This window comes from Ailuropoda melanoleuca, chromosome 2 (assembly GCF_002007445.2).
Source record: "Ailuropoda melanoleuca isolate Jingjing chromosome 2, ASM200744v2, whole genome shotgun sequence".
Lineage (NCBI taxonomy): Eukaryota > Metazoa > Chordata > Mammalia > Carnivora > Ursidae > Ailuropoda > Ailuropoda melanoleuca.
Window position 1 is genome coordinate 50,291,725 of NC_048219.1, and position 18,617 is coordinate 50,310,341.

Genomic DNA, 18,617 nt, shown 5'->3' on the forward strand with positions numbered 1-18,617 from the left:
ACATAGTCCAGTCCTCTGATAGTGAACCCCAAGGCAGTGACTGTTTTCATTTACAACACGTGGCTTAAATTCTTGTTTTTAACTCCCTGGGGATATCGGCCGCTAAGCCCTTTCCTCAAAGACATCGTCTCTTTCTTTCTGCCTGATTTTATCCTTTTCGAGCTGGATTTGGGACGGATGCAGTCTGCAGACTACAATGTGACAGTCCGACACGCGGCCCCGACAGCTGTCTGTAGGATTTCCTCAACTCTCCCGATTCCTATTTTGCAGCTTCAGAGATGGCGCCTTTAGCTTGAACACGAGTTTAAACCAAAACTTTCCCCCCAACTTTCTCCCATCAACTCTGATGCTGATGGGGATGCCGTAGCATCCGAGAGCGCGGAGCCCTGGTCTCTCCCGGTCCGGCTCTGGGCTCCTGGCAAAGGGGGCGGAGAGGAGAGAAGAGAGGGAGGGGGGCGGAGGTCACCCGCGCTCTCCATCCCGCCCCGGCTGCTAGCGCCGCTGGGTGCTGAGCAACCGGAGGAGCTCTGCGCGTCCGCAGGTTCCGCGCGGAGGGACGCGCGGCGGAGCCGAGACTGGCCGAGCGGGAGCCGGAGCGCGATCCTGCGCCGGGGGAACCCGCGTTGGCGGCGGAGCAGAGCCCCGCGCGCGATGGCACTCGGAGCGGGGCGCCCTTCGCTGCCGAGAGCCCTACCGGCGGCCCGGGATGCCAAGGTAACCACCCCTCCAGCGGCTGCATTCCCACGGGTCGGCCTCCGAAAGCTCCACCCCACCGAGGTGGAACCCTCACCCGGCCGCACTGGAGGGCACCTTAGTCTGAGCTTGGCAATGAGTTTGGACCAGATGCCCCGAGCTGGGGAGACGTTCAGAGAGAGGGGTGTTCCGGCTGACCCGAACTGATTCTGAACTGCGCGCGTAGGGAGAGGGTAGAAAGGCTCTCAGAGGACGGAATCGGACCAACGGAGAGATCTGCTTCCCGTCCGGTAGTCCCCGGCCGGCGCCTCTTGCAGTCCTGCACCCCGGCCAGCGCAGGCCTTTGGCGCCCCCCAGGGTGGGAGGGAAACAGGCCCTGTGGCGTTTGAGCAATAGCAGAAAGTTTCAGCAAGTTAGGTTTGGGAAGGATGTTGCAAGTAGAGACTTAGGGGCGGTGGGGCAGTATACGGCGAAAGTTGAGCTGTAAGACCCGAAGCCGGCGGCCCTCCTCGGGGCAGGCCGGGCGGCTCCACTCCGATCCGGCCCAGGAAAGGCTGGCTCGGTAATTCCCAGCCTCCCGGAAAGCTGCTCCGGGGAAACCTCAGTCGAATTAGCTCGAGGCGTGTGGCTGTGTTCGTGGGTATGGAGGGTCTGTGACTCAGGCCTCAACACACCACGGAAAGAACGATAAATGAACACAAATGAATACTTCGTTTGAGACGTCGCTACCCTGAAGCTGTAACTTGATCAACAGCATGTAGGCAGATGTTCTCGCAGGGAGCACGACGAACTGCCTCCTTTCCTATCGCGAGCCAGGATTTCTGCACAGGTGCTAGCTGGACCAGAAGAGCTTCTTAGAGACTCACCACTCTACCTTCCATGGGTTCCACATGCGTGTGGTTTGCTGTAATTTGACCTAAATCCTATAGTTTTAGAACGTATTGAGAGAAGCCCCATTTAATATCAGTGAGTTTGCTGGTCCACTCTATCCCCTGCCAAAGTTTGTTTGAACAAACAAAGATTGTTTTGTCTGCCTGACAAACAGGTGGTTCACTTAAAGAGTAATCTGCAGTTTGGGGACAAAGCTCATCAAAGAAAAAACCCGAAACTTTAAAAGGTCACCTCGTTATTTAAATAGACTGAGTATGCTTTTAAAAACTTTATTGGGTTTAAATCTAATCTTGTTAGTGACTTTGTAAACTTTACAAGTTTTAAGGTGCCTGTGAAGTGTCAGGAGAAGATTTAGGAGGCACCCATTTGCAGAAGGGCCACAGAGTGAACCAAACGGGTCTCAATTTTGGCAACTTCTTTACCTTGAAAATGAAATGTGGAACCGCAGGCAGATGTGTGCTGCTGTGGTATGATGCAACCTTGCTTATGATAGGCCAGATACCTCTGAGTCCCACCACGGGGTGCTGGGGCACGTCAGTCTTAAATGCCAGATGAGCAGTTATCCAGTGCTCACGATTCCTCTGTCTTTATGCTACAGATGTCCGGACTGCAAGCCTGCACTGTGCTGAGAGGGAGATGACTTGAGTGGCCAGCTTTTTTTTTTTTTTTTTTTTTTTTGTCTCCACGACAATGTCTATGAACAATTCCAAACAGCCCGTGTCTCCTGCAGCTGGGCTCCTTTCAAATGCAACTTGCCAGACGGAAAACCGGTTTTCGGTATTTTTTTCAATCATCTTCATGACAGTGGGAATCTTATCAAACAGCCTTGCCATTGCTATTCTCATGAAGGCCTATCAGAGATTTAGACAGAAGTCCAAGGCATCATTTCTGCTTTTGGCCAGTGCCCTGGTAATCACAGACTTTTTTGGCCACCTCATCAATGGAGCTATAGCAGTCTTTGTATACGCTTCTGATAAAGACTGGATCCGCTTTGACCAGTCGAACATCCTTTGCAGTATTTTTGGTATCTGCATGGTATTCTCTGGTCTGTGCCCACTTTTTCTAGGCAGTGTGATGGCCATTGAGCGATGTATTGGAGTCACCAAGCCAATATTTCATTCTACGAAAATTACATCCAAACATGTGAAAATGATGTTGAGTGGAGTGTGCTTGTTTGCTATTTTCATAGCTTTGCTACCCATCCTTGGGCATCGAAACTATAAAATTCAAGCATCGAGGACCTGGTGTTTCTACAAAACAGAGCACATCCAAGACTGGGAAGATAGGTTTTATCTTCTACTCTTTTCTTTTCTGGGGCTCTTAGCCCTTGGCGTTTCATTCTTGTGCAATGCCATCACAGGAATTACACTTTTAAGAGTTAAATTTAAAAGTCAGCAGCACAGACAAGGCAGGTCTCATCATTTTGAAATGGTCATCCAGCTCCTGGCTATAATGTGTGTCTCCTGCATTTGCTGGAGTCCATTTCTGGTAAGAGCCTAACATTTTGACAATTTCTGCTTTCTTCCTCTTTTCCCTGTTAAATACAAGGTTTGTTGTCTTTTTCAAAGTTGTTGATGTTGATGGGCACCAGTGTTCCACCTTTTAAATGCTGGAGTTTACTCCTACTCAAAACTTATTTCATCACCCAGCTCTGGCTCGGGATTAAGCTATTTATGGTATACATGGTTATTTTCCCACAAGTCCTGAGTCGAGAGAAATGTCTTGCTAAACAATTCTAACTATACCACACCTTTTAAATGCTGGAGTTTACTCCTACTCAAAACTTATTTCATCACCCAGCTCTGGCTCGGGATTAAGCTATTTATGGTATACATGGTTATTTTCCCACAAGTCCTGAGTCGAGAGAAATGTCTTGCTAAACAATTCTAACTATACCACACCTTTTAAATGCTGGAGTTTACTCCTACTCAAAACTTATTTCATCACCCAGCTCTGGCTCGGGATTAAGCTATTTATGGTATACATGGTTATTTTCCCACAAGTCCTGAGTCGAGAGAAATGTCTTGCTAAACAATTCTAACTATACCACACCTTTTAAATGCTGGAGTTTACTCCTACTCAAAACTTATTTCATCACCCAGCTCTGGCTCGGGATTAAGCTATTTATGGTATACATGGTTATTTTCCCACAAGTCCTGAGTCGAGAGAAATGTCTTGCTAAACAATTCTAACTATACCACACCTTTTAAATGCTGGAGTTTACTCCTACTCAAAACTTATTTCATCACCCAGCTGGCTCGGGATTAAGCTATTTATGGTATACATGGTTATTTTCCCACAAGTCCTGAGTCGAGAGAAATGTCTTGCTAAACAATTCTAACTATACCATAACTTGTAAAGTAATTTTAACAGAGCAACATAGTTTTAATATACTTAATAGGATTAGCTTCTAAAATGTGAAAAAAATGACCAACTATAATACAGTATTGGAATGGACTCAACTAAGTCTTGGTAGAAAGTCACAGAGACTTTTAATTTATCTAAAAGACATATCAGCTCCTGGGTTTTCCTAAGCACACAAGACTAGGTCTTGGCTTGCAAAGGGAGTGATGAGTTGAGATAGTTGGATAGTTGAGGTGTAATCTATTGGTAGGTTAGGTGAAGAAATCACTAGTTCACCAGCCCAAGAACAATGCCTGTAGTTCCGGGAGTGGTGTGATTGGCAGGAAAACTAGGGATCCTTCCCTTATCATTCCATTCCTTTAAAATTTTTTTTAAAAAATGTAGCCAATAGCTATGTTTGACAGCTTGATATTTTTATTTGGAAATGAAAGCTATGGTTAAAAAACTAACAACAAACTTAAGTCATTTATAGTATCTTGTAGGTAGAAGAGAAAAATCCTTATGATTTTTAAGTAAGACCTTCCCTCCCTTCATCATTTTACTTTATGATGGAAAGAGTGACAACATGCCATGAAAGAGAAAGAGAATCCTCTGTACGCAGCTAGTGATGGCAGTAAAGATGATTTTCATTCCTTTTTCTGTACCAGTGAAGAAATGGACTAGAGATAGTAATACAGGGGATCCACAGGTAGGGGTGAGGCAAAGTGTAGAGACAAAGGTGGATGAAACGCAAAGGTTGTGATCATCCCTTGCCTGGTTGTATGAAGGTGCTTCTTACTGATGGACTTGTCCCCGGACACTGTCCAAAAATTGTTGCCAGTGGAGTTTTAATAAACAATCTTGATTATCTTGATGCACAAAGAAGTTTGTGAAAGCTGCTATTGCAGACAGATCCTGTGACAGCTGATTTTATTTTACAAAAAGATTCCTACTTTTTGAAGATTTATTTATTCATATTATGTTCTCACAAGTTGAATTTAGCTTCTTGAATTGTTAAATCATTTAAATATTTCACGATGTTCTTGAAGTTGGTCCTGGGAACCCAACCCCAGGGAGGCCGGGTTGGGTCTGTCGGTGGCAAGTCAAACTTTTGAGGCCTGCGTGTTGTCATTTCAGGAGGCCTGAGGTGAAACCAAGCAGGGATTTGATCTGTGCTCATAGTCTAGTTATTTGAATCTGAATAGCAAAGAACAGTCATATCCATACTTGGAATCACCTCAGCGTTCATTCTTGACGTTTAATTTATGCCACTCGACAAATGGAATTCCCTTCGAAGGATACTTCTTTTTTTCCCTTACACCTTGAAATACAGTAGCTTCTCAAAATAAAAAGTGAGTGTGAGTAGCACTGAAATTAATTGGGGGTTGGAAAGAGAATATGAAGAAGGTGAGAAAAGAGGTACCTGAGTATATTTAAAGAAACATTTTAAGCGAAGGTCGGAACCCCGGAGAGAACCTGTGAACAATGGAATAGGGAGCTCAAGGAGAGACAGGTGGTCTGAGCAACTGAGGTCATCACTGGGGCTTTGGTTTTTGCTTGTTCTCAGTCACCTTTAAAATTCTGCTTAGTTCTGGCTTTTGACTGAGAAATGGGAGTGATAGATAGGTTGACTGCTGTGAGACTGTGGAAGGTAGCAAGATTTCATACTCATCGTAGATATTTTGAATTTATGTTTTTCTCTAATTTCTCTTCCTGAATTTTTGGTTTCCTTCACGGTTAAAATAGACACTACAATTTCATTCATATTTTGAACATATTTCTACTGGGAACATAATTTTACTTTGGTGAAATATTTTCTGAAGTGTATGTTCTATTTACGAATTATCAATACACCTATGATACCAGTGGATCAATACTTCTAAAATGCTTTTTAGTATGAGAATTATTTCTGTGTTAGATGCATAGTGGATATACCACAGATACTTCTTGATGGATTGATATTTTATTTGAAGCATTCTTTGCATTTCTGTTTTCTCTTGTGGAGGCTTGAGTCTTCACAACAAATTCTGACTAAAGGATTTATAACTTTTGTGGTCTGGACACACGTGCCTTTGGCATTCGGTTAAGGCCATCAGACAGCTCTAAATGGAACCCTAGTAAAAAATTCAGGTTTGGGAATGCCATAACACCCAGCACTAGCATCTCATTTGAAGCATTTCTCCTTGTTTCCTTAAATGCTTAGGAAAAATTGCATAGGTGCTAATGACTGAGCCATCACTCGCCACCCTATATTTTAAAGAGGAAGTTTTAAAAGTGCCTCTGAAATCAAGTTTCTGGATTCCCATAGTTGTTCTATAATGCTGTGAGTTTCCCCCAATGCTCTACTTTACATCATGTGCCTTCTTTCTATGAGTATGAACTGTTGGATTTGTAATTTGGATGAACATCTGTGCACACTTTTTGACCTTCTCTCACTGTCATTTTCAAGCCTCCAACTGGAAAAAAATTACAGGTGCACACATCAAAAGGAGCAGATGAATAATGCAGATGATAGTGGTTGTGCTTAATAAGATTCATTGAATCAAAACATGTCAATAGTGGCATAATTTCTGAAACTATTTAAATTTGTAGCTGATGACAAAGGGAATACTTTATTAATTTCGATGATTGAGTTCAACCAATACAAAGGTAAGATGATCACGTAGTTTGAGTTTTCTCTTCCTCTGTCTTTTTGATAGACTTTATTTTTCTTGATTAGTTTTGGGTTTACAGGGAAATGAGTGGTAAGCACAGAGTTCACATTATATCCTCTCATGTTCCCCCCCACCCCGACCCTTCTTTTTTAATTATTAAGTCTTGCTTTGGTGTGGTATATTTGTGACAATTCATGACCCAATACCGATACATTCTTATTGACTAAAGTCTGTAGTGTTTTGTCATAATGTTGTACATCGTGCGAACTTTGATAGATGAATATTGATATGTGTCCGCCATTGCAGTATCATACAGAATAATTTTATTGCCCTAAAAATCCCCTGCGGTGTTTTTTTTTTTAATTTTTAAAATTTAAGTGTTATTTTTCCAAATGAGGAAATGTGTGTTTTCAGGTATTAAGATTTAGAAATGTAGTACAAATGTAATATTAGTTTAAGCTATAGCTCATTAAAATTTCAAAATTAAACTTGTACAATATCTGGATTTTATAGTTTTAAACATGGTGAACTCATACAATTCAGTTAATTATAATCCCAATTGAAAAATACAGGAAACTACGAGAGGCACTTATTAGTTTACAGTTTCATTTAGCAACAAATTAATACAAAATCTTTAAGAGTCACATGGCAATTATAAAATTGTCTTCTGTGTATCCTAGGTGAATCACAGTTCCTTAATAAATAAATCTTGAAGACATCCTTTTGATGTTTCTAGGGTAAGGGGGGGGAAAACCCATTGACCAGCTCTTCAAGTAACATTCTTAATATAATTTTTGTCTTTATAGAAGTAATGATTCTTTTTAATGTTCCTTTCTAGAATATGTAACCCTAAAAGGAACTTATTATTATTGCTATGCTTATTTCATCAGTTTGGCAGAGCAATAAATACTTGTTGACTGGTTGACTGTAACTTAAGTAGTATGAATGTCCAAAGATTGCAAATGATTGACCAGAATGTAGATTCTCAGTTTTGTAGGTAAGAGTTAATTAGGCAAATACTGAAACCAAATGGTAATTTTTAATCTGTTCCCTAAGTCAGCAACTGTAGACACTATTAAACTTCAGCAATCTTTTACTAGAAGGACGTACATTTGTTTACCTTCTCTTCAGGAATAGAGGATAATTTTGATTTGGAAAAAGAGGAGTAAAGCATATGAAAAGTAAATAGATTTCTTATGTAGGTGAGTTTACCCAAGAAATGTGTTCTCTTGCATATATAAAGTTTGAACTTGATTTTTTTTGAAGATTATTTACTCTTAATGCTTGTGTTTCTAGCCAGTGCCGTTAAACATTTAGTCACAAAGATGTTTGTGAGCGATAAATAAAAAAGTTGAGTAGCTGATTGAAGTCTGACTGAATTACTGTAGGTATTGGCATCATAAGGAACAGGTCTTAGACGGCTTATGGCAAATGATGGGTGAGCCTTGCTTTCGGGGACATTATCTTCAGTCAAAGGAAGCTGCCTTGACCGGTGGTGCCCCCCTTCTTTGGTCACTCTGTGCGCAGTGACGGGTGGTTGTGGAGATACAAAGCCCTGGCCCCCTGACCTCATTTAGGACATTTCTGAAGGGTCATCCATGCCTCAGAGCTTGCTGAGGCTTTCTTGTAACTGCACTGAGCTCTGCTTCTTCCTTTGCCAAATCCTGCTTCCCTCACCACCCCAGACTCCCCCAGAACACTCCCTGCATGCAGATCTCTGTCTCAAAGTCTGTTCCTGCAGAGTCCGGCTTAAGACAGTCTCTCAGAAGTCTAGTTGTTCATACATTACCAGAATATAAAGTATATTACAGATAGGTTTACAGTGTGATTTGATTAACATATTGAGCTACATACAGACCTTTGCAGTTGAATTCCTTCGAGTTTATTATCTCACTCCATGAAAGTGTGTGGTGTAAGATTGGTCCAGCAAAGGTCAATCAATTAAAAAAGACATTGCTACATTGAGAATTTTCATAAAAGTCTGTTGCTTTAGATGTGTACAGTGGTGTGGAATACTTTTGGTATTTTAAGTTAATTTACTCTTGGCAAAACATGATTTCCTGTTTTTAAGGAGAAAGAGTTATAAAAATGCCCAAAGATACCATAGACATTGGGAGGGCACTTAAAAAACATTGCTTGAATGATTCAAGAGTAAATGAATCAGAAACATGTGGATTAGATTTATACCCTCTTGGATATAAAAATCTTCTGGCTTAATGTTTCTTGGGGTTTTTATTAAGCTCCAAACCATTTAAAGAACAATTCAAGATGTTAATGTGCACAGAGTCTCTCTAGGTTGCCAGTTTTAACTTTGTTTAGTCTTATTTATTTGACAGAGATAGAGAGAGAGAGCGCGAGTGAGCACAAGCAGGGGGAGCAGCAGAGGCAGAGGGAGAAGCAGGCTCCCCACTGAGCAGGGAGCCTGATGCGGGGCTGGATCCCAGGACCCTGGGATCATGACCTGAGCCGAAGGCAGACACTTAACCTACTGAGCCACCCAAGTGCCCCAGCTTTGTTTAGTCTTATCCTTACAGGAGGTGTATAAAATACCTTCCATTTATATTTGCTTTGGAAGGCATTTCTAGCCACACCAAATTTTACCTGGTACATCAATGCTATTTTTTTCTGTATTTAGAGAAGACTTCACCCAGTAGGAGAAAACTATCTTTTGACATTTGCAAGTAGTACTTTTTAAAGCTTGTGTAAATCTGTCATTCTGTCCATCCTCTGTCCTGGGTGTAAGGATGGTAATGCCACAGAAGAGTGGATACAATTGTGTCTTCGTACAGACAGGGAGGTGGTTTTTCTCACTCCTCCGGATGATGGAACACCAAAATGGAGTGGCTGTGGTGTGATGGTGAGGGAGACAGAGACAATTGGATTACATAAAAGGATTCGTTTTATCTTTTTGTGCACAGTTCCAAATCAAGCCTTCTCTTCAAGATGCTGTAGTTATTCAAGTACAGGCAGGAGGGATAGGGTCCCATCCCTACCACCTCTTGGCTGTGACAGGGTGTTACTCTAAGCCGATTTTGTACGGCTGTGAACTGATTATATAATACTACTACTCGCTTTAAAGTACTCTCAGAAAAAATGATTTGACCTCCCTGTATCTCATAGTACAGTGGATGGCCGGTAATAAATCTAAAATCCAAAAATCCTCAAAAAGTCTATTGCTTTTATTGCCACCCACCATCTCAATTAGAAAAGTAATCATCTGTGTTTAGTTCAGGTGTTTTCCCTGTTCTCTTCTATTAAGAAGGTTTCGTTGCAGTGGAGGAGCGGAGGGAGCTCGCATCTTCAGAAAACTTTTCTTGAACATTTCCACCTGAAGTTTCAGGTTGCCCTTCCTTATTTCACTGTCTCACCAGAAGTAAAGATGTTGCCCTATTATTCGAATTCAAATAGTCTAATATTTTATTATAATAATCATTTATAAGGTATTAATTTATAAATTACTGGGATCAAGTTAAAATTAGCCCCAAATTATTGAGACTGTTATGTATGAGGCACTATGCCAGGGTTGTGAGTAGTTCCAGGGAGTAAGAGAGAAAGCTCTTTCCTCAAAGAGTGTGTAACGTCGTGGAAGTAGAAGGCATACCCTGTCTGAAAGCTAAGAAAAGTCCTGTTTCTTCCACTTCCTGGCTCTGTGACTGTAACCACTGTGTGCCTGTTTCCTCATATGTAAGATGGGTATTGTAATGCTTCATTGGGTTGTTGTGAGGACTAAATAAATTCATATATGTAAGTTAAAATAGTGCCTGATGCAGTATTGTATGGTTCAGGGATTATACTACCGTCGTTCTTGTCGCTGTTACTATTAAATATTATTGCTGCCAGAAAATACCTTTGTCAATGAGACAATTGAAGGCATTTTTTAATTAGTTATTAAATGAATGATGTGATAGTAGGTGGCCGTCCTTTCTGACTTGGTGGCCCACAAGTAATTATTTGTTTATATGTTTGACAAATATTTATTGAACATCCTACTGTTGTGCAGGGCAGCATTTTAGATACTACAGTAACAATCTCTGTGAGTTAACTGTTCACAATATCTATGCTGTAAGCAACAATACTCACGGAAGATGAGAAGAGAGTGCAGGTGTAGGAAATTTAAATATGAAGATATTTGATTATATTTTCTGTTACAAGGGAATAACAGGTATTCTTTTGTGAATATATGTGGGTGAGATTATTTTTGATAACATAAAAATGAAAAATTTCTATATTACATCATTTAGGAGGAAAAATTACTGTAGATAAATGTGATCCTAAGTGAAGTAATGTAAATTGTATATATGTATATAATTCCTAGAGATATAAAAATGTACAAGGGGCGCCTGGGTGGCACAGCGGTTGAGCGTCTGCCTTCGGCTCAGGGCGTGATCCCGGCGTTATGGGATCGAGCCCCACATCAGGCTCCTCCGCTATGAGCCTGCTTCTTCCTCTCCCATTCCCCCTGCTTGTGTTCCCTCTCTCGCTGGCTGTCTCTATCTCTGTCAAATAAATAAAATCTTTAAAAAAAATAAAAAAAATAAAAATGTACAAATAAGAAACAGTGTTTGGGACAGACTTTTACAGTATCAGAAAACAGCACGTCATGATAAATTAATATTAAAAGCTGGGAGAAATTTCGAGTAATGACACAGGAGTAGCAGAAAAATTAAATCAGATAATAACGATTTAATAATTCAAATCAGTATTTTCTACTGTCTTTTGGTAAGAAAAGTGACTCAGGATAGAGAAGAGAAATACATGTGGGTGAAATGAAGCATTACAAAAACCACCAAGTCTTTCCAAGAATTTACGTTAAGAAAGTGTTGGAAAGGACTGAAAATAAAGAAGAACAGATTACTGTGAACATTAATAATAGAAATGAAGAAAATAAAAAAATCAATTATGCTTTAATGTACCTGTTAATTTACTCATTGATTTGCTCATTTGGCAGCCTGGGCAGAACGCTGAGTGTATCTCTAGGACGACAGTGAAGCAGAGACAGAGATTGACCCGGGAAAATATTCCTGGGGCACCCTCTAGGAATCATCTCTTTTAGCTTCTTCCTTTTATCCATGGTCTTTGCATTCCTCTCCAACTTCTAATTCATACTTTTCCTTCTCTTTCCACTTTTAGTTTTTAAATTTTATTTTATTTTATTTTTTTCATTTTTTAGAGAAGGAGAGAGGCAGACAGAGGAGGGACATTGGGAGAGGAAGAGAGAGATTCTTAAGTGGGCTGGATCTCACAACCCTGAGATCCTAACCTGAGCCGAAATCGAGAGTGGATGCTTAACTGACTGAGCCACCCAGGCGCCCTCTTTTTCTACTTTTAATGTGGGATAAATATAACTGTTTGTATTTTTCCAGCCTTGGCTGGGAGCAGGGCAAAGGGCTAACCGCTGTATTGCTGTATTGCTTTAGTAAACAGTGGAGGAACATCTGGGCCCAAAGGTGCACTAATCAGTATTAAATAAGAACATTTCTACAGCAGCAGCAACAGCAGCAACAGTAGTTGTTACTGTTATTATGATTACATATTCCTTTATTTTGCTGCTTGCATTTATGTTCATGGCAGAGGACCAGAAAGCAAGGAAAATAAAACCCACAGGAATGCCCAGGAAGGACTGGGAGACACACACAGGAGTGGGGGCGGGAAAGGGAAGGAGCAGGGACAGGCAAAGAAGGAAGCGGAAAGCCAGAAAACCAGGTATAGGAGTGACAAGTGAGGAGAGAGGCACTCCAGTGTCCTAGGAACTCCACTGGAAAGGAAAGGCCTCTATTTCTATGGGTATCTTTTCCTTATTAAGGAACATTAAATTTGTGTATCATATCCTCTCAAGCTACTTTAAAAAATGCAATGTTTTCTCTAAGTAGAAAATTTTATTATAAAAAAGATACAGTAAACTACACATTCAAATTAGGAAAAAATCTTCCAATTCTCACTCTCTAGAGATTACCACTATAAGCATTCCGAGTGCATACTTTTACTCATCTGTTAGGGAAAATATATTGATTTAATTTCTTTGATTAATAGAATAAACTTTCTTTTTCTTATATAATTGGGTGTTATCTTCTTTTTTTGTGAATATGTATGTTTCTGTAGATGATTTTCAAGAACTCTTTGGATAACAAAGAACAGATAATGCTAATATATATAAAATAATTATAAAATCAGTTGTTGTAAAAGCAATTGTTTTTCCATGTTCATTGTTAGCCTTTTAATTTAGTATTTTAATTTATAAAAGTAGTGAATGAATCAGTAAGTTTTTTTGTGGTTACGGCTTTCATGTTCAGAAATGCTTTTCTCAGGCTGAGATGGTATCGGTATTCATCTCTTTTTTTCCTAGTACTTTTGCTTTTTAATTTTTTTGTAATTATGTTTTTAATACATTTATAGTTTATTTTGGTTAGTTTTCAAATTAATAATATGAATTTTCTTTTGAATGGTTAGCTTGCTGGCTCAAAATAGTTTATTGAATGATCTTTCTGTAACTCTTTAAAATTCTACCCTTATTATGTATGAAATGGTTAAATGTGTTTGGCTCTTTCTGGACCTTTTATTTCACTCTGCTGATCTGTCTTTAACTTCATGTACAACTACCATCTTCTTCACATTTATTTAGACGTGCATTCAGTTTATCAGTTACAATGTAGAGTGTTCCCTTTCATGACCATGATCTCCAGTAATTGAAATCATTGTTTGAGTAATAATTTATTTTTATTGTGACAAAATTCACACAACATAAAATTCATGATTTTAACCATTTTAAAGGGTACAATTCCATGACGCTTTTTACATTCAAAATGTTGTGTAACCGTCACCACTATCTTGTCTAGAACATTTCATCATCCTTAAAGGAAACCCCACACCCATTAGGCAATCATTCCCCATTCCCTGTTTCCCACTCCCTGAGGCCCCTGGCAGCCACTATTCTCTCTGTCTTTATGGATTTCATATAAATGGAATCATAAAATATGTGGCCTTTTGTGTTTGGCTTCTTTTACTTAGCATAATTTTTTCAAGGTTCATGTATATAGTGACATGTATCAGTACATTGTTCTATTTTTGTGGCTGAAAAGTATTCATTTCTATGGATACACCACACTTTGTTTATCCATTCATTAGCAGATGGACATTTGGATTGTTTCCACCTTTGGCTATTGTGAATAGTGCTGCTATGAACATTTGTATACAAGGGTTTTTTTGAACACTTGTTTTCAATTCTTGTGGGTATATAACTAGGAGTGAAGTTTGCTAGGTCATATAGTAATATTATGTTTAGCTTTTTGTGGTAACACTGAACTGTTTTCCACAATGGCTGCACCATTATATCTTCCAATCAGCAATGTATGAGGGTTCCAATAGCTCTACATTTTTGCCAACACTTGTTATTTTATTTTGAAACATTTTTTAGTTATGGCTGTTTCAGAAGATATCCAGTGGTAGTTCATTATAGTTTTGATTTGCATTTCCTTTCTGACTAATGATGTTGAGCATTTGTGTATTTTGGGGGGAAAATCTTTCATGCATATTTTTGTGTTTAAAAAAGTTATGTGGGTCTATAATTTCCTTCTTTTATTGTATTCTGCTTTTAATACTAGAATTATACTAGTTTAAAAAACAATAGGGATATTCTATCTCTATGTAGTGGAATAATTTAAGTAACTTGGATGTTAGCTGTTTTGTGATAACTTGGCATCATTTCAATGTTTTTTTGATAGAGTTTCACAGTTTTTTTTCTTTCAAGATTTTATTTAAATTCAGGTTAGTTCACGTATAATGTAGTATTAATTTCAGGAGTAGGATTTAGTGATTCAGTTGCGTATAACACCCAGTGCTCATTACATCAAGTGCCCTCCTTAATACCCATCACCCAATTACCCCATTCCCCACTCACCTCCCCTCCAACAACCCCCAGTTTGTTCCCTATATTTAAGAGTTTCTTATGGTTTGCCTCCCTCCCTGTCTTTATCTTATTTTATTCTTCCTTCCCTTCCCCTATGTTCATCTGTTTTGTTTCTTAAATTCCACATATGAGTGAAATCATATGGTGTTTGTCTTTCTCTGACTTATTTCACTTAGCATAATATACCCTAGTTCCATCCATGTCATTGCAAATGACAAGATTTCATTCTTTTTGATGGCTGAGTAATATTCCACTATATATTCCATTATATATATATGCACACACATCTTTTTTTTTTTTTTAAAGATTTTATTTATTTATGTGACAAAGAGACAGCCAGTGAGAGAAGGAAACACAGCAGGGGAGTGGGAGAGGAAGAAGCAGGCTCCCAGCGGAGGAGCCCGATGTGGGACTCGATCCCTAATGCCGGGATCACGCCCTGAGCCGAAGGCAGATGCTTAACAACTGCGCTACCCAGGCACCCCGTGCACACACGTCTTTATCCATTCATCAGTTGTTGGGCATTTGGGCTCTTTCCATGTTTTGGCTATCGTGTATAGTGCTGCTATAAACATTGGTGTGCAGGTGTCCCTGGGTTTTTTTCTGATTTTTGGTTTGAGTTTTCTACTTTGTCTTGAGCCAACATTGGTATATTTTAGTATAATTTAACCGATTTCATTGAGAATATGAATTTTGTAGCACATTTTTGTACTGAGAATTTCTTTGTAATTGATGATATTCTTATCTATTAATTTATATTTATTATACATATAAAATTATATATACATTTATATGTGTTTACTTTACCAATATTTTGTATAATATTTGTATTTTTTCTTTTAGATTAGGCTTTTCAGAGGGTTGTCTGGTTTAATAGCTTAAAATTTTCTTATACCAACTTGTAAATCTTGTTGTTTTCAAATTAGATAACTGCTTGCTAGACGATTTTGTAAATGTTTCTTGGGCATTTGAAAAGTATCTATGTTTTTTTTAAGTGATAAAGTTCAATACATAGGTATTAAATCAAGATTATTATTTTTGGAATCTTATTTTCTTATTTTTCTTAAGATAAGCAATTATTATTGCAATAGCAATATATTAAAGAGCAACAGACTTTTTGAATATTCTGGATTTCATTGTGCATTTACTATTATTGATACAGTCTAAAGAACTTTTAGTGCCATTCTTATGAATAGAATACAACATTATCATAATAGTAAGACAAAAAAAGTAGAATTTTTTCCCCCTCTCTGTCATGCCTCCATACCGCTTGGTTGGGCTCCAGAATTCTGCCATTGAAAAAAAAATATGGGGAGTATATTTTCTTCTTATATTCTGCTACCTGTATTCTGATAGCAGCTTTAGTTTTGCTGATTTAGGAAACATGAAGTTAAATCAGAAGGGAGTCAATGAATGGAAGAACATGGTTCAGTTTGCAGTTTAGAAAGCAAATTGATTTTGCTTAGTCCTAGGAGTTTGCTCCTGACAACCCTGGGCATCAGCACCTGTAATTGGCCTATCCTTTATCCAGTTCTGCTTGAGGCTTTTGTTTAGAATTGCCCAAGACCTGTGCACTAGGAAGAAACTTCTGAGACTGTTCCTCCAACCTAGCATGCTCTTTGGAGAAAAGCTGGACTAGAACTGCATATAGAAAGAAAGAACTGTGTGAATGCCTTCTTACTCTTCATTTCCTAACATGAAAGCTTATTTCCATATTGTAGCACAGAAGTAGCAACAGATATCTTTATCATTATTCTTGTGTTCATTGCCGTGCATAGAGAATTAGTTTCTGATATAGTTTAGTCTTTATGTGTTTCTATAACTACATATTTTTGTGACTGACAGTTTCAGTATTTCTTTCGTACAATATTTTTGAATTGAAAAACTACCTGATGTACCAAAGAATTTTTGAAAATTCCAGAGTTTTTTTTTTTTTTTAAGATTTTATTTATTTGACAGAGAGAGAGACAGCCAGCGAGAGAAGGAACACAAGCAGGGGGAGTGGGAGAGGAAGAAGCAGGCTCTCAGCGGAGCAGGGAGCCCAGTGGGGGCTTGATCCCAGGACTGGGATTGCACCCTGGGCTGAAGGCAGACACTTAATGACTGAGCCACCTAGGCACCCCAGAAAATTCCGGAGTCTTAATAACCTTTAATAGCATGAGGGTATTTTGAAATGATTGTAGGATGTGTGGTGATTCTTTTCTCTACTGAAAGTCCAAAGACAGCTAAGGCAGACTGTTTCTTATTTCAAAGGAATATAAAGAATTGCTGGGGGGGGGGAGAAAAACATACCAAGCAGTTCTAAATGCATGGCAGTTAGAAGAGATCTTTGTTTTGTTAGTTCATCCCTTGAAGCTTATAGCAGGCTGATCTATGGATATGGGGGCTGAAGCCAGTTTGCTAAATGATCTCCTGGATGGTGGCAAATCCAGCAGTCTGTCTAGGTATAATTTCCACTGTGTGCTATTGACCTTCTCCTAATTGCATGCTTTAGGTTTATCTGTATAAGCTAAATGGTAGTAATACAAAGTCATTCTGCTTATTTAGATAGTTTTAGATTGATGTGGATTTCCACATGGTCAATTTAGCACACCATTGATATTTGGCCGTAAAGATGAATGGATAACCTCTTTTACCTATATGGGCACCCTTGCCTCTAATACCTCCCTTGTGTATGAATTGACATTAAGATGTAAGCCACAGTGTTGGTGCTATCCTTCTTTTGAATTTCTTGGTTTGTTTTATATGGTTGCCGAAATCTCAAGTTCAAATCAATTCAGCACACCCAGAGGTTATTTAACTGCTGAACAGTATAAAGAGAGAATCAAGCAGTCAATTAAAAGTCATGTATGACAATGATTTCTGAGTCATGCCCTGTATATTCAGGTACTGAGCAAAATAATAGAACCCAAAGAGTCCTAAGGAATTTCTATTACCCTCCCTTCCCTATCCTCTTCCCTAGTCAGGCCAAAACAGTAAAAAATGTGTTAGCTTGAAAGATGGAGATCTCTATTTTGGAATTAACTTAAATTTTCCCTGTCTACTGAAGGCCACTCTTTGTGGTGGGTAGAGGCAGAAACGCAGCCTTAGGCTTTCCAACTCAGTGACAGACCTACTATCCCACCCAGCCTGAAGAGGGGAGGAAGGGGTGAATGTTCTGTGGCTTTAATAATAGGTACATACTGTTCATTAAATAATGTTTCATATTTAAAGTCAGAATGCTCATATATAAATGCTGATTGAGTAACTGAGTATTTTTCCTTTCAAACTGGCTTGAAGAAAGGCTGTTTCATAAATAAAATGCCCAAGGTACATAGTTTAGCATGAAGCGTAGTCAAATGTGTATATGCCTGGTAGCTAAACATCATCTTTATAGGAATGTGTTACTATAGCACACTATGCTGATTCAAATCTGATTTGCTTTTTATTAGAAGAATTATAATGCTGAAAATCATTGGTTTACATCTGTAATAATTTTCTCCAAGAGACCCGTTCTGATTATTCTCGTCCACAGTTATCTCTCTTTCTATGGATAAAATATAGCATCTAATTCTATATAATCATAAACTTCACACTGTTTATTTTGTGATTGTCTAATCTCTTAACTGGATAAGGAGCTCTTTAGTGACAGTGTCAATGTCGTGTGTTTTTGCTCTGTTTCCTGTGATGTCTGGTATATTTCTTGGAAAGGCTCAAGGAAAATGAAGCTCATCTTAGAATTTTTTAATCACAAATGAAATTAGTGATGAAACAACATCTTTATAGCTAGGGTTATTAAATACATATCAATGTCACATAAGGATTTTATTTTTTAAATTATTTTTTGAAAAGAAGAGTAAAGTTTTGGAAATATAACTATGAAATTGTAATTGCGATGATCATTTTAAATGTGAAGTTCATTGTTGCTTAGAAATTTTGTTTTGTATTGTAAGGATTAATTAATTTAAAGACTTCATCTATAACTCCTACCATATGCCGAACACAATGCTCTCAGCATTCTACCAATATTAACCCATTGAATCCTTATTATTTTTTCAATTGTATTTTCTCAAACATGACTCTGTATGTGCAATGGGTTCACCCAAAGGATGCAGTCATAGAAGGCTTGATGTTACTTGCATTCAGCATAAGAG

The 18,617-nt window shown here is 38.7% G+C and overlaps 1 protein-coding gene across 1 annotated transcript in view; it reads left to right on the forward strand.

Moving 5' to 3' along the window:
- The first annotated feature begins 266 nt into the window (after positions 1-266).
- PTGFR (prostaglandin F receptor) overlaps positions 267-18,617 on the forward strand; it is a 46,638-nt gene continuing 28,287 nt past the window's right edge. Inside the window, exons 1-2 of the mRNA XM_011228127.3 lie at positions 267-714; positions 2,183-3,072. Of these exons, the coding sequence (XP_011226429.1) occupies positions 2,275-3,072 (798 nt within the window). The 5' untranslated portion in view covers positions 267-714; positions 2,183-2,274. The remainder of the gene's footprint in view (positions 715-2,182; positions 3,073-18,617) is intronic.